The sequence below is a fragment of the Pseudomyrmex gracilis genome, unplaced genomic scaffold (assembly GCF_002006095.1).
Source record: "Pseudomyrmex gracilis isolate BER0280 unplaced genomic scaffold, ASM200609v1 scaffold_3, whole genome shotgun sequence".
NCBI classification, from domain to species: domain Eukaryota; kingdom Metazoa; phylum Arthropoda; class Insecta; order Hymenoptera; family Formicidae; genus Pseudomyrmex; species Pseudomyrmex gracilis.
The window spans coordinates 784,467-797,604 of record NW_018020587.1 but is presented as its reverse complement, the minus strand read 5'-3'; the positions used below and the strand labels follow the sequence as shown (position 1 = coordinate 797,604).

The 13,138-nt window shown below is 37.2% G+C and overlaps 3 protein-coding genes across 5 annotated transcripts; 1 reads left to right on the top strand and 2 right to left on the bottom strand.

Annotated features, from left to right (window-relative positions):
- Positions 1 to 2,164: 2,164 nt before the first annotated feature.
- LOC109854811 lies at positions 2,165 to 3,728 on the bottom strand. The gene is made up of 3 exons (XM_020428287.1): positions 2,667 to 3,728; positions 2,341 to 2,427; positions 2,165 to 2,269 (listed from the first exon to the last, which is right to left on the bottom strand). The coding sequence occupies exons 1-3, from the start codon at positions 3,726 to 3,728 to the stop codon at positions 2,165 to 2,167; spliced, it is 1,254 nt and encodes a 417-aa protein (XP_020283876.1).
- A 1,746-nt stretch (positions 3,729 to 5,474) lies between these two features.
- Positions 5,475 to 7,638, top strand: LOC109855810 (ATP-dependent DNA helicase PIF1). 2 transcript variants are annotated; one of them, XM_020430440.1, is made up of 2 exons: positions 5,475 to 6,601; positions 6,665 to 7,638. In XM_020430440.1, exons 1-2 carry the CDS (start codon positions 5,666 to 5,668, stop codon positions 7,526 to 7,528), a joined length of 1,800 nt encoding a protein of 599 aa, XP_020286029.1. In that variant the 5' UTR covers positions 5,475 to 5,665; the 3' UTR covers positions 7,529 to 7,638. The 2 variants fall into 2 exon arrangements, with proteins under 2 accessions (XP_020286029.1, XP_020286019.1); XM_020430430.1 differs by having other exon boundaries at positions 5,475 to 7,638.
- Positions 7,639 to 7,644: 6 nt separating this feature from the next.
- On the bottom strand, positions 7,645 to 12,581 carry LOC109855792 (protein brunelleschi). 2 transcript variants are annotated; one of them, XM_020430404.1, is made up of 12 exons: positions 11,388 to 12,581; positions 10,988 to 11,261; positions 10,713 to 10,911; positions 10,366 to 10,577; positions 10,066 to 10,264; positions 9,568 to 9,982; positions 9,271 to 9,491; positions 8,846 to 9,206; positions 8,564 to 8,720; positions 8,304 to 8,481; positions 7,992 to 8,215; positions 7,645 to 7,920 (listed from the first exon to the last, which is right to left on the bottom strand). In XM_020430404.1, the coding sequence occupies exons 1-12, from the start codon at positions 12,323 to 12,325 to the stop codon at positions 7,735 to 7,737; spliced, it is 3,564 nt and encodes a 1,187-aa protein (XP_020285993.1). In that variant the 5' UTR covers positions 12,326 to 12,581; the 3' UTR covers positions 7,645 to 7,734. The 2 variants fall into 2 exon arrangements, with proteins under 2 accessions (XP_020285993.1, XP_020285984.1); XM_020430395.1 differs by having other exon boundaries at positions 7,645 to 7,926; positions 11,388 to 12,580.
- Positions 12,582 to 13,138: the final 557 nt, after the last annotated feature.

The window sequence follows — 13,138 nt, the reverse complement described above, 5'->3', positions numbered from 1 at the left end:
CTCTCCTCTCGCAAAACCGATTCATTGTTCCACAATGTACGTACGCGGTGCGCAGATGATTGATACGAGTACGGTTATCACGCTGTGCAAACACGTAAATGCATTTATAGCTTTTGTGTGCGCAGTCGTGTAATACAGATGCTGTTATGTACGATTTGGCACTATAAGGATTGTATGCGCGTGAATCGGCGCCATATTCGGCACCAAGGTGCACATTTGGAGAGAGCCGATCTTTTGTCTCCATGAATTTTCTGGCAAATTCGGAGATCTTTCTTTAGAAAGGAATGTCACGAGAGGTCATCGCGTTTATATCGCAAGTTTGCGATCTCGCGCACAGAAAGTGACTCGACGAAAAGTCTGGGACGCTTTATGTGTGCGTGTGTGTAATGTGCGTTTCACTTCGTGGACGTGTTTCTTATCAAAGTCGCACGTGGGTCAAGTGATTGATACAAAGTTATAATTGTCGGTGTATGCGCAGAGAAGTCGTTTTGTTCAGTTTATTTATCATTGCATTATATAACAGGTATCGCACAACGGAATTTCCTTATATCTTACTCCTAGTTAATATTCGTATAATTCTATGACTGTTGACATTTCAGGTTTTGCGTCACGTGTCGTGTTTTCTGGACATCATGCCTAAAAAAGTTTTCTTGCGGCAGACCAAAGTAAAGGAAAGGAAAAAAAAGAATTGCGCTTTCTGAGAAGAAAAATTATAATATTTTATAAATAGCTGCAAAAGAGGAAAAGGTAGAATCCACTTTGCGCGCGCGCGCGACAGATACACGCGTCATACCGTCCGCCGTGACCCGATATTCGTGCATTAAAAGAGGATTGGAATCATTAACGCATTTAGCCTTTTAGTCCTAATTAACCTTTGCGAAAGAGAGAGAGCCTACGTACGGATATTGTCGCGCAGTAGAAAACATTAACCTTGACAGCAATAGATCATGGTAACGCTGTTGTTGCCGCCATGTCTCCGCTTTGAATGGAAAACGTCACTTTCGAGGCCGCCGCGGTCGCAGGCGAATCGCTAGTAAATAATAATACAAACCGTTGTGGACTTAATACATCTATTATTATTGCACATATGTGGATAATATGTCAACATAATTCATCCTTCGCTCCAAATATAACGAATAATTTACTGTGTGTCGCTTCCATACAAACTTATTTCTCTCTCTCTCTCGTTATTGTTTCCTTTGGTAAGTGTCAGTCAATGCAGAAGAAGAAGAAGACAGAAAGTTATCATTACTTTTTAAACTAATGTAGGATCATATAAACGATAAAATCATATAATATTGAATATAGATTTTCAAGTCTTTTGTGTTTGTTTTAATAAATACAGAAGAGACGGCAATTTAACCCCTTTTCGCAATTAAGCTGGACTCGATACATTTCTGCATAAAAGTTTGCATACACAACTTCCATACGTACTTCCAAATGAGAAAATCTGAATATATTGATGACATTAAAATGAGAATGAAAACTTTGATATTACTTAATTCATTCGAAATGAATTTAGATCGCGAAAAATTAAAACTGTACAAGTTTTCGGAGAGAAGGAACAGCGTCATGCCGTTGTGGCAAAGTAATAAAGAATAAACAAGAGTTTATTTTTCACGAAACATTTGGCGACAAGAATGCAAATATTTATGAAGAAATTGCATTTGATAATTTTACATGTTGCGAGTTTGCAACGCAAATCCACTCCTACGCTGTTAGCGTTAAGATAATTTTAGACCTCGAAGATTGCATTTATCGCTGAATTTCCGCATTGGTATCGCCGCCGATATGGCGTCAATGAAACGAAAGAATTATTTGAATTATTCTTTTATTCATTATCTGCATTATATATTAAACTGCTCGGATATATATGTGCTCGGATATGTATGTGCGACATAGAACAGCATATGTGATATTATCTAACAGAAATTGAAATATTAACAAATTCTGCGTATTATATTTTTGCATACTTAAAGTGGAATTTTAAAGTTACTCTAAGTATTGACAATAATTTATTTAAATTGTAATGCAAAAAACACAGTTAAGAGAAAGATTCAGTATAAATTTAAGGAGTTCAAAATATATAATATTTCTTTTTACTTTTTTCCCATATATGTACATATATTTTTGATTACGTGTTATGTCATCAGTTTTAAATAATTTAGTTCTTCAAAGTGTTATTTGAGGCTTGCTTCCCATTGCAATCATCCCCCGATACCATGAATTGTATTAAAATCAACAGATACGTGGTAATGCTACCCACTATCTACAATCAGAATCACAAAGTAAACAATAGATGATTAATGAGAAGACAAACGATTGTAATAGTTTACTTACTGCGGTGAGAAGTGTCGCGTCCACTGTAAGACCCTTCGCAGAGAATATGTTGTCGCGATGTAATATTTGCAAAGAAAACAGCTGCAACTGCAACGTCAGATTGCAAGAAATGCACAATGACATACCAGGATATTAAAATAGAAATATAACAAACTGAGATCCATTTTTTAAAAATACAAATCTCGAAAATATCTCAAAAATACAAATCTCGTAAACTTTAAAATAAAACAAAAATTTGAGTGGTAGATAAGTTCTAAAATGTGTGTGTGTGTCGAATTAGTCACAAGTGTAAAAATAAATTCATAAATTAAATAAAATATCGCTACCTCATCTTTAATTTGCTTATCGCTCGTGCTGATAAGCACGTCATGAACGGTAGTACCGATCTCCAAGGCTTGATCTTTGCCGGTTTCGCAGGCCCACACTATTAATGTTATTTTCGTCGAATAGTATGCTATAGACGTAATGAAGTACTGATACCAGATCTGTTTTTCAAGGTTTATAATAGACACACCATTGCCCCTCCATTGAATTATGTAGAAATACAGACTGAAGGTGATCTCGGCGAAGGTCAGGACTATAGTAGCGAGGAGCTGCAAGCTGAAAATCGTGTTCAGCAGCTGCAGAGTGTCGCTGACCATTAGATGTTGCTTTTTCAACGCCTTGAGTTCCATCAACAGAAACGGATTCTTTTGCTCGTGATAGATTCGACGGAGAAGATGCGGCTCGTCGTTCTTTAAGAGTTCACGCAGGTTTGTCAGATTGTCGTTGATTCTCTGAAAGCAGGCCTTTATCACGCACACACAATTCATGTACAGCATGTCCATTTGGAACACCAGCAGCGTCACGTACAACGTGATTATCTTGATCATGATATCGAGAAAGTGCGCCGAGTAACACTTCGGCAACATTCCGAGCAGAAAGAAGAAACCAATGATGTCTTTGGCATGGATAAGACGAGAGAGCTTCTGAAATGTATCCGGTGGCAATCTCGAGGAAATGTCTGATATCGTTTGCAGTAAACGCATCCGCGGACGAGTCAGGATGTACGTAACGATAGTGATAAAAAAGCCCAGCAAGTAGTAGCAGTTACTCTGAAGAGTATCGGGCATACTGCCGAATTTGATGTTGCCGGCGATGTCTAACTCGTAGAACATCACCAGTGCGTAAACGCAAAAGATGCAGATGAAGATGCTCGACACGATGTAGCGCGATCTCGAGAATTCGAAAGTAGAAGCGTGAATCTTGTAGGGGAAGAACCCGAGCATGAAGCAAAACGTAAAACTGGGTTTCATTAGGGATTCGAAATCGGTGGCGTGAAAAATTCGCCACCTTTTTCGCACTTTGCTCTTAGCGCGCCCTTGAAACTTTGACGACGAACGGAACATGACGTGTTAAATCATCAATCGCGATCTGAAGAATTATCATTTACATTTATCGGCATTTACTTTGGCGTTAAAACGCGGATGTTTCTTGTAAAAATGTTTTCCGTCTTCAACTTTTTCTCAAACTTGTCTCTCGAATAAACGCGCAAAGCGTCATTATTGAATTTCCCGTAATACCTCTGTCCAGCCCCGACGAGTTTAAGCTCAAAACTGCCGGTCGGTTCGTGTGTCGGTCGAGGATGGATCGTTTGTTAGCCCTAAAGTAACCATGGCGCTGTTCGATCGGTACTTGTCACCCCTTGGGATGCAGCGCATAAAGTAATGATATGTAATTGCGGCTATTGTCATCTTGCGCATCTAGATCGCGCGCTAGAAATCGCTTAAGTAGGCAGCATCGGTTCCGCGATGTCCACGTGGAATTAAGTAATTCTCACAAATTCGATTTATTAATTCTAATCCTAAAACGGTTTTTTTGGCATTTTAAAAATGATCGTGAATCTGACGCATTTTGCGATTTTAAAATATTAAAAACTTATTTAGCACATCTTGTATATTAATTACACGTCATATTTTTACGAGTCCTTGTTATATTAAAATTTAATAATTACATTTGTTTAATCACGCACGCGCGTTTTGAGAAACGCTAAAAAAAACCGTAACAAACGTAATGTTGACGAGTTGGTTATAAATGCAAGGACGCTATTATCTAGATTAAAACTAATCGACGTATTCCCTCGATGAAATTGTTAACAAGTAACACACTATATCTACAAACAAATTACCAAGAAAGTGCTAGGTTTTTTTATATTTCAATATTAACAAAGAAAGGGGAATACGTAATGAACGATCACAGCATTAACGTTATCATTATGATAATGCGTCGAACACATTAGTTCTTGGCACTGAAACTTCATCAAATTATCATTGATAAATAATGAGGCTTGGAGTGCAAATATATATCTTCTTTCGAGTTGTTTTCAAAAGTTAAATATTAAGTCTACTTTAGCCAACTGTATGATTACGTTCACACATTTTTATAAAGTAAAAGAAGTTGAAACAATTAGAATATAGATTAAAAGGTGAAAAGTAAAATATTAAAACAAATCGGAAAATGAGTATTTCTAAACTATTTTATTCAGAGAAAAATTACATAAATGTAAAGAGAGAGATTTGCCGCATGTTCTTTCACACATAGACTTCTTCGATTAATATAAAAAACAAACAACTTGTAAACATAAAATGAAAGTTTGTTTTTAATATCAAAATATATCAGAGATACGTTGCAATAATAACTTTTATTGTCTTGTTGCCAACGCTATGACCACGGTGGTGCAACTACTTAGCCATGTGTACAAGCAGCTTGTCAGTGAGTCTGCTATGAGGGGTTCTTTTCCGTATACTATATCCACACCGTGTGGTTCTATTTCGTGATGCATGCAACACGCCGCGAATGACGGAGCAACAAATTCGTACGCCGCGCCGGCAATATCTCCGATGTCTCGCCGCGAAGAAAACAACACGCCGCGAAGTACTTTAAGAGCGACTTATCTGTAGCGTCAATGTTCCTATAGTTGTTGCACAACGACGCTTGCATCCATATGCCGTCGTGCTTAGCGCCGTGCGTCATCGGCCGCCCGGCTGGGTAGTATAGTTGGTAGTGATTTGATCGGCGCTCGGAGCCGGTGATGGTCAAGCGCGAGCCGCCTACGTGGTTGGTTAGGTTAGGTTCAAGTAGGGTGTAACTTTTGATAAGTTGTACAACCTGTCGTGAAGACGCGCGCTTTCTGGTTTGGTTGTTACAGTCGTTCCTATCGTATCTGAATGAGATCAACTGTTGAGATCTGTAGAATTATAATATTTAATAGAATCGTGAGTTTTGTCGAGTGAACCTTTCGAAATATTTTTTCTCAGAAGACGATTATATTTTTGTAAATTCAGTCATGGAGTCAGATGGCTGCTCATTAACATGCACCGTTATCGCAGAATGGTTAAGTCCTCAAGGATCTGTTTTGAGAAAACAAAGTCATAGAACGGCGACTCTACGCCTGACTCGGAACAATCAGCGAGAGTTGTTCATCGAGATACACGTGGACAAAGGGAATGTACGAACAAAACTACCTTTGAAAGGTATCTCGGTTTTTAACAAATTTATGTCCGAGGGCAAAGCGTCCATCAAGTTTAAGGAACAGAACTGCACGTTGTTTTTGTCTAATGCACCGTCTTCTAACTTAATAAATTTCTTGAAGACTATATATATTAAGATAACTGGTCAAGATGAAAACACGATGAAGAATCCTCTGAAAGAAAAGCTTTTAGGAAACATGCAATCAGGTACTGAAGATATTAGTCCATCCACTAGTACAGAAATCAACAGAGCAAAGGAGAAAGCTATGTCTATATCACGTGCGACTATCACCACTCCATCACCGAGTGCCACCAAGAAGCGGAAACATTTCAGTGATACTTCTCCTAAAGTACAGGCAGCAAAAAAGCTATATGAGAATCCTACAACAGGAGAATTGAATGAGGAGCAAAGTAAAATTTTGAATGCAGTGCTCACTGGAAAAAATGTGTTTTTCACTGGAAGTGCAGGCACTGGCAAATCGTTTCTACTGAAGAAGATAATCTCTGCTCTACCTCCTGATGTAACAATGGCTACAGCAAGCACTGGAGTAGCAGCTTGTCACATTGGAGGAATTACTTTACATCAGTTTGCTGGCATTGGTTTGGGTACTGCGACTCTGGAGAAATGCTTTCAATTGGCTTCCCGTCCATCGGTAACTTCAGTATGGAGAAAAACAAAACATTTAGTAATAGATGAGATATCTATGGTAGATGGTGATTTTTTTGACAAAATTGAGGCTGTGGCAAGACATGTACGTAGAACAGAAAGACCCTTTGGAGGAATACAATTAATCTTGTGTGGTGACTTCTTTCAGTTACCACCTGTATCTAAGACTGAGAAAGCAAAATTTTGCTTTCAAAGTGAGGCTTGGCAGAAGTGCGTTCATTTTAATTACGAGTTGCGAACAGTCCATAGGCAAAAAGATGAGGTATTTGTGAAGATATTAAATAACATTAGAATAGGTAGAGTTACGGATGATATTGTAAATACTTTGAAAGAAACAGCAAAACAGCAAATTGAAAGTAACGGAGTTTTAGCTACTAGACTGTGTTCGCATGTTAAAGAAGCTGATGAGATTAATGAATTTCAGTTAAATGAATTAAAAGGTGAAATTAAAACATATACAGCGGTAGATTCCGATAGCTCTATGACAAATATGTTAGATCAGCATCTGCCTGTTCCTGGCAAATTACTATTGAAAGTTGGCGCTCAAGTTATGCTGTTAAAAAATATAAATGTTAGTAGCGGATTAGTAAATGGAGCTCGAGGTGTTGTTATCGATTTTAAAAATAATATACCAATAATTCAATTACGATCTGGTACTAAATATGAAGCAAAAATCGAGAAATGGACTATCAAAACTACATCTGGTGCTCTCGTGCACAGAAAACAGATTCCATTGAAATTAGCATGGGCGTTTTCGATTCATAAGAGTCAAGGTTTAACTTTAGACTGTGTAGAAATGTGCCTGTCGAGAGTGTTTGACGCTGGTCAATCTTATGTGGCACTTTCGAGAGCTCAGAGTTTACAGAGTTTACGTATTTTAGATTTTAATAGTCAACAAGTTTGGGCTAATACGGCTGTGCTCGAATTTTATAGAAAATTTAGGAGAAATTTACAAGAGATGGAGATGATTCCTCTAGGTAAAAAAATCAAATCAGAATCGAATAAGAAGTAAAATCATATTTTTATACTCTGCTTATACATAACTTGTTAAAAGCAAACTATATTTCTACATACAATAAAAATCATAAAATATTTCATGGGGTTTTTTTATTTAAAGTAAAAGTTTCATATTTATATATAATTAATACATTTTTCTTTTTTTTTTTTACAAATATTACAATTTAATATGATATTTATAAACATGAACGAATACTTGTATTAATAATCGTCGACGGTTATTTCGATGGGTGGTATGTAACGCCACGTATGACCGGCATTTACGAGTTCGGAATAGAGTATTGGAGAGGTCGGAGCGGATTCTTTACTACTGCATTGAATATCGATTTTATACTGACCAGCTGTGAAAAATACCACTCGACACTCGTGATAAGCTCTGCCGTATTCCTGCAACTGTTGTTTATTTATGACAATACAAAAAAATACGCATATGTACGATTACAAAAATTGCGACTTACAACAGGTAGCATGACTTTATTTGCTCCGGCTATAGACAATCTTGTTTCTAATTGATAATTATTTACTCCATTGTGATGATCCTGGTAGAAATTAATAGATAACATAAGATCATTTAGCGGATGTTCTAGAGCATTGCACACTCCCACACCGACACTGATACATTCACCCAGAGCATAAGTCAGTTCATCTTGCGCTTTTACGATATTATCGTTAATTGTTATTTCTGAAAAAAATTTCATTTATATATTACTTTTTTATGTTATATACTTCCATATCTGTGTATGTAAATATAACGAACAGCATGTACACACCCCACTGTAGAGGACTCATTCTGACTAGATCTAACATATCCTGAGTTAGCGTAATACCGGATAGAGTTGCTTTTCCCGTTGACTCGGTACCTAATAATTGCCAGCGCAAGTCGACTAGCGAGGCTATGTGCTCAGCACATATTTTCTGGAGTTCACTGAGATCACCGGCACCATTCAACTGTAAAAAAAAAAAATTGATAAAATATCATTATGTCACAATGTGTTTTCAATAGAGAGATCGTATCTTTCTTTCTCATTACCGTAGACAATTTACTAAGCGGACATCTGTCAACTGGAACAGGAATTCTACACGGTTCTTTACCTTCCATGTATATACATTTATTTTGCGTGTAATGCAGTTCCATTTCATGATTTGTCATATTTGTCACGTCCAATACAAGATAAAATTGCAATGGTCTAAAAAATATTTATAAACGCAACTCTTTACTTATAAGAAAAACACTGATAATTGCACAAGAAAATATATATTATATGCAAATAAACATTTTTTTCTTAACGAACATTGTGTTTTCGTAACTTACGTTTCGGCTGGTAGTACATCCCAATTAGTAATTTGCACACTAGGTAGCATCTCAATAGTTATAAAAACAGACGAAGTTCTACAATAACCAGCTACTAAACCTGCACCTCCTGAATACTTGATTTTTAATTGGCCCTCGATAATGTTAGATGTGTGCAAAGGTACTGCGAGTTTTGACAAACGCGTGCTTGCCAAGGAAGAATGGCCGGAATGCGAACTTACTCCCGATCTAAAGGAGGAAGTGAGTTCAGATTGTCTTTTTGTATGATGAGATGGAGAACTAAGTCTAGATGGCAAAGAACTGTGGCCCGAATGTGACATTAAACTGCTTGGCTGACTAAGACAGGTACTGCTAATAATATCTGAAAAATGAAACAGTATTTTAAAAATCGAGAAAAATACTTAAAAAAAATTATTGTAATTTACCATTTCTAATCGATGGTGTTACAAAATCTGTCGCTGCATAAAGATATAAAGTAAGACTCGCACTATTGCCCGCTTGTAAAGGTAATTGTGTTTTCAGATTCTCGTCGCTCCATTTGAAAATTTTACTTTCGGTTGCAGCGTCCAAGGCGGACTGTACTGATAATTCGACCATTTCAATAGGAACTTGCCCGCCGTTCGTTATTGTAACGGTACATTCGGCACTAAACATATAAGTAAAGATAGATACAAATATATATTTAAAAAACTTTATAGCGCTTACATACAACAGATGCGTACCTTTCACCGCCATAAAGCGATATGCTCGCGCTAGTAACTATATTGTCGCCCGAACTAAAACTAGCAGTTTGAGGCAGACTAGTTGCGACATCAATTCTTGGTAAAGCTGGAATGACTTCGACCGTATATTGAGGGTGTAACATACCCTCCATATGTCTCAATCTACAGTTAGATTTAACTCCTAACGTGTGTGTGCTAAATCCAAGTATTTCTAAGTCTCCAATTTCCTTAGGTCTGCCTGCTAACGTAACAGCGATTGGTCCGGATTCAGCAGGCAGGCTAATACTTTCCGGTATCGATTCGAATACCACACCATTCGTCAAGAGTCTCATATTTGACACATGCAGTTCAAACGGCAAAGGATTTATGAGCTGCATCGATACCTCGCAAATGTCTCCTTCCACCCATAAATAATCTATTGTGACAAAACGTTTCCCAAATAAATAAATATGTAATATTATTGATTAAAACCATGTTATTGTATATGCATACACGTACCAACTTTACTTTTCGAAGTATTTTTGCGCTCTAGCGACCCAAAATTAATTGGAGTAAACAAAAATGGACCATGATCTTCTTTTACTCTTTCTATTTTTTGAGGCTGCAAATGTGGCTGCATGTTTTTCAGAGTAAACAATTTTGTTTTTGGTATATTTAACAAATTAGCCGGTGGTATGACGGTACCAGAATCTAAAACCTATTATAAAAGATAATATTTATTTTAAAAATAAATTATATTTACGTATATTATGTTACGTTATGTTATGTTATATTATTATTATATTCTTGTTAACATACAAGGGGAACGGGTGCGCCCTCACACTGTTGAGATACATTTTGAAGCTGTAGTGCGGTATCTTTTCGTTCATTGGATGTCAGATGATTGTACATTGTCTGAAGTAAAAATGTCAAATGCCTTGTAGCAAGTGCAGGATTACCCATTCTGTTCGCAGCAGCAACAAGTTCGTTTATTATTTGAATCTGTATAGCAGGCCATCCCCTTTGTCCATCTATAAAAAAAAAAGAACAAAAGAAGAAAGTAGAAACATGTAAACAAAACAATATAGAGTATATAATTAGAATTTTTGCATAAAATTTTTTATTTGATTATCTAACACTTATGTATTAAATAATCCTCTAATTACCTGGTGGCATATCAACGGGATCTAAAGATAGTTTAAAACCGGATGTAGCTTGTAGCATTAAGTTATAACATTGCTGCCAGTCTGGATTGGGATTATTTTGTGATACATGACGTGTGGCAGCTAATCGTAAACAGAATGAAGCTTTTCTATCAAATCCAAAACTTGTATACAAATCTGATAATGTAGTAAATCGATCAATCTAAAATATTTTAGTGTGTAATACTAAATCTTCGATATATCTTGAAATTTTATTCACATTGTATTATATTACATACTTTTTCTTGCTCACTGAGAGGTAAATTGATTAGAACAACATTATTTAAATATGATGCTGCTTGCAAGGTGCAGTTCTGTTCTATTGAGATTCTTGTGGCTTTGAAACTAGCTTCAGTTTCAATTATACCTGCATATTGATATTTACTATAATGTACTATAGCTTCACGATATTTCTTAGATATTTCTTCAGGTAGCAAAATATGTGGCATGTTAGACTTTACTATCTCTATACTAGGTGGAGATGGCAGAACTGTGACAGCTTGTGATCCTCGTCTATATAAAATAAGAAATTATTAATATATTTTTCAAGCAAGTTTTGCATTAACAGATTCTAATTCAAATTTTCATAAAATTACTTTTGTGAAAGAAAGTTAAATAATTCTTAGAAATTATTCATACCTTTGCTTACTTGGACTTCCTTCCTGCAAGGAGGAATTTCTTTGCAATGGAAGACTTCGACACATATTAGGATAAAGAACTAAAACTGAAGCAGCACACAGACCTTCATACGCTGCTCCTAACCACAGCCAGTCATTAACTGCTTGCAGAATGTTGGCTGCGGAATTATAATTGTTCAATGCATCAGCTGGAAGACCAGCTTGAAGACACAGGTCTCCTAAATGCTTTGTCATACGACCCACGCATCTTTTCTTATTATTTCTAGACTCAAGATCCAATCCTATAAAATCTTTCTTTTCAAAAGGAGCTAACAGAAGAGAGACACGGTCTATTCTTTCCTTAGAACGCTCCAATCTCTTCGACTCCAAAATCCAGAAAAGAAAATTAAGATATTCGGCTATTTGTACTTCCAGATCAGGACACGTTTCATCTGCGTAAAACACCGCTCGTGTCTTGAAATTGCTAGGTGTAGTAAAATCTAGTGGTGGCTCGTGGCGTCCATTCGATTCCGCAGGACCAAAGAGAACAGCTCGCGAATCATATAGTGTGCTAACATATTTCACCTTCAGGGTTTCGTGCACTCTGCACAGCTCGTTCAACTCAGCCTGATTGTCATACTTGCCAAACGTAATCAGACCCAATAGTCTTCGATGAGTCTGAAAGTCTCCCCAGTCGTTGTTTTCCACGGGATGCTCTCTGACGAACCTGGCAAGGATTTCCCGAGTGCCGCCACTGGAATCTGACACGGAGAACCTGCTGCCAGCCTTGATGATTCTCTCACATAATTTGCTGACCGTCTTCGGCTTGATCTGCGTGCCGATCGGTCTCAGCAGCAGCAGAAGAGCAGCGTGATCGTGGGCAGTTTGCTCGTAATCGGGATGGGACATCTTGTTGTCGGGCACCGGACTCGACAGAATAACACTGATAGCCGAGCGCATTTATGCCATTGATTTGTTCGAGGGTACCCTTCGATTAGTACCTAGATGCTCTCAATTCCAGCCGCTCCTGTCATTTCCTTCCGTCGTCGGATGTAAAAAGACGCACAAGATTTGCTTCGTATTCACACAAATCAGATGTTTTGTTCATAACATTGACAACTTGTATCATCAGCTGCGATCAACGCACCTAACATACGGCGCCAACCGGACATTCAGAAGATGTCAGCTTGCGCATGTACGAACGTAGTATTTATCAGCTGATACGTCGTACGTCACGTGACTTACGCTATGTCACGTGATCAATGAACGATAACTCGATTGACTGGTGATTTAAAAAGATGTAAGTTTGAATCACGGAATCAAACTCGCGCTAATAAACTTTAAATAATAATTCTCAATAAAGTGTTTTTTTTTCTAGCAGCGTAATAAAACGTACGAAGATATATAAGCGGACGTAAAGTGTGGAAAAGAGAAAAAGAAAAGAAAAGAATTTTGAAAAGAAATTTAGAGTCAAAATAACCAAAATTACTGAAAAATACGTAAATAAGCAATTTTTACGTTAAAAGAGAATTGATAAAAAAAATTGTCAGCACACTTGGGCGACAAGCATAATGATGGGAGCGGAAGAAGAAATATTGAAAGCTGCACGTAACGTGGCGACGTGTACTACTACTACTGTGCTATACTACCGCAAACAAGAATGAGAAGTGGGGTAAAGCAGTGACGGATTTATAACTAAAACGTCGATGATAATACAATTGCTAACTCACAATAAACATCAATGCGTAAGTCGCTTTTAATTGTTTTTCTATT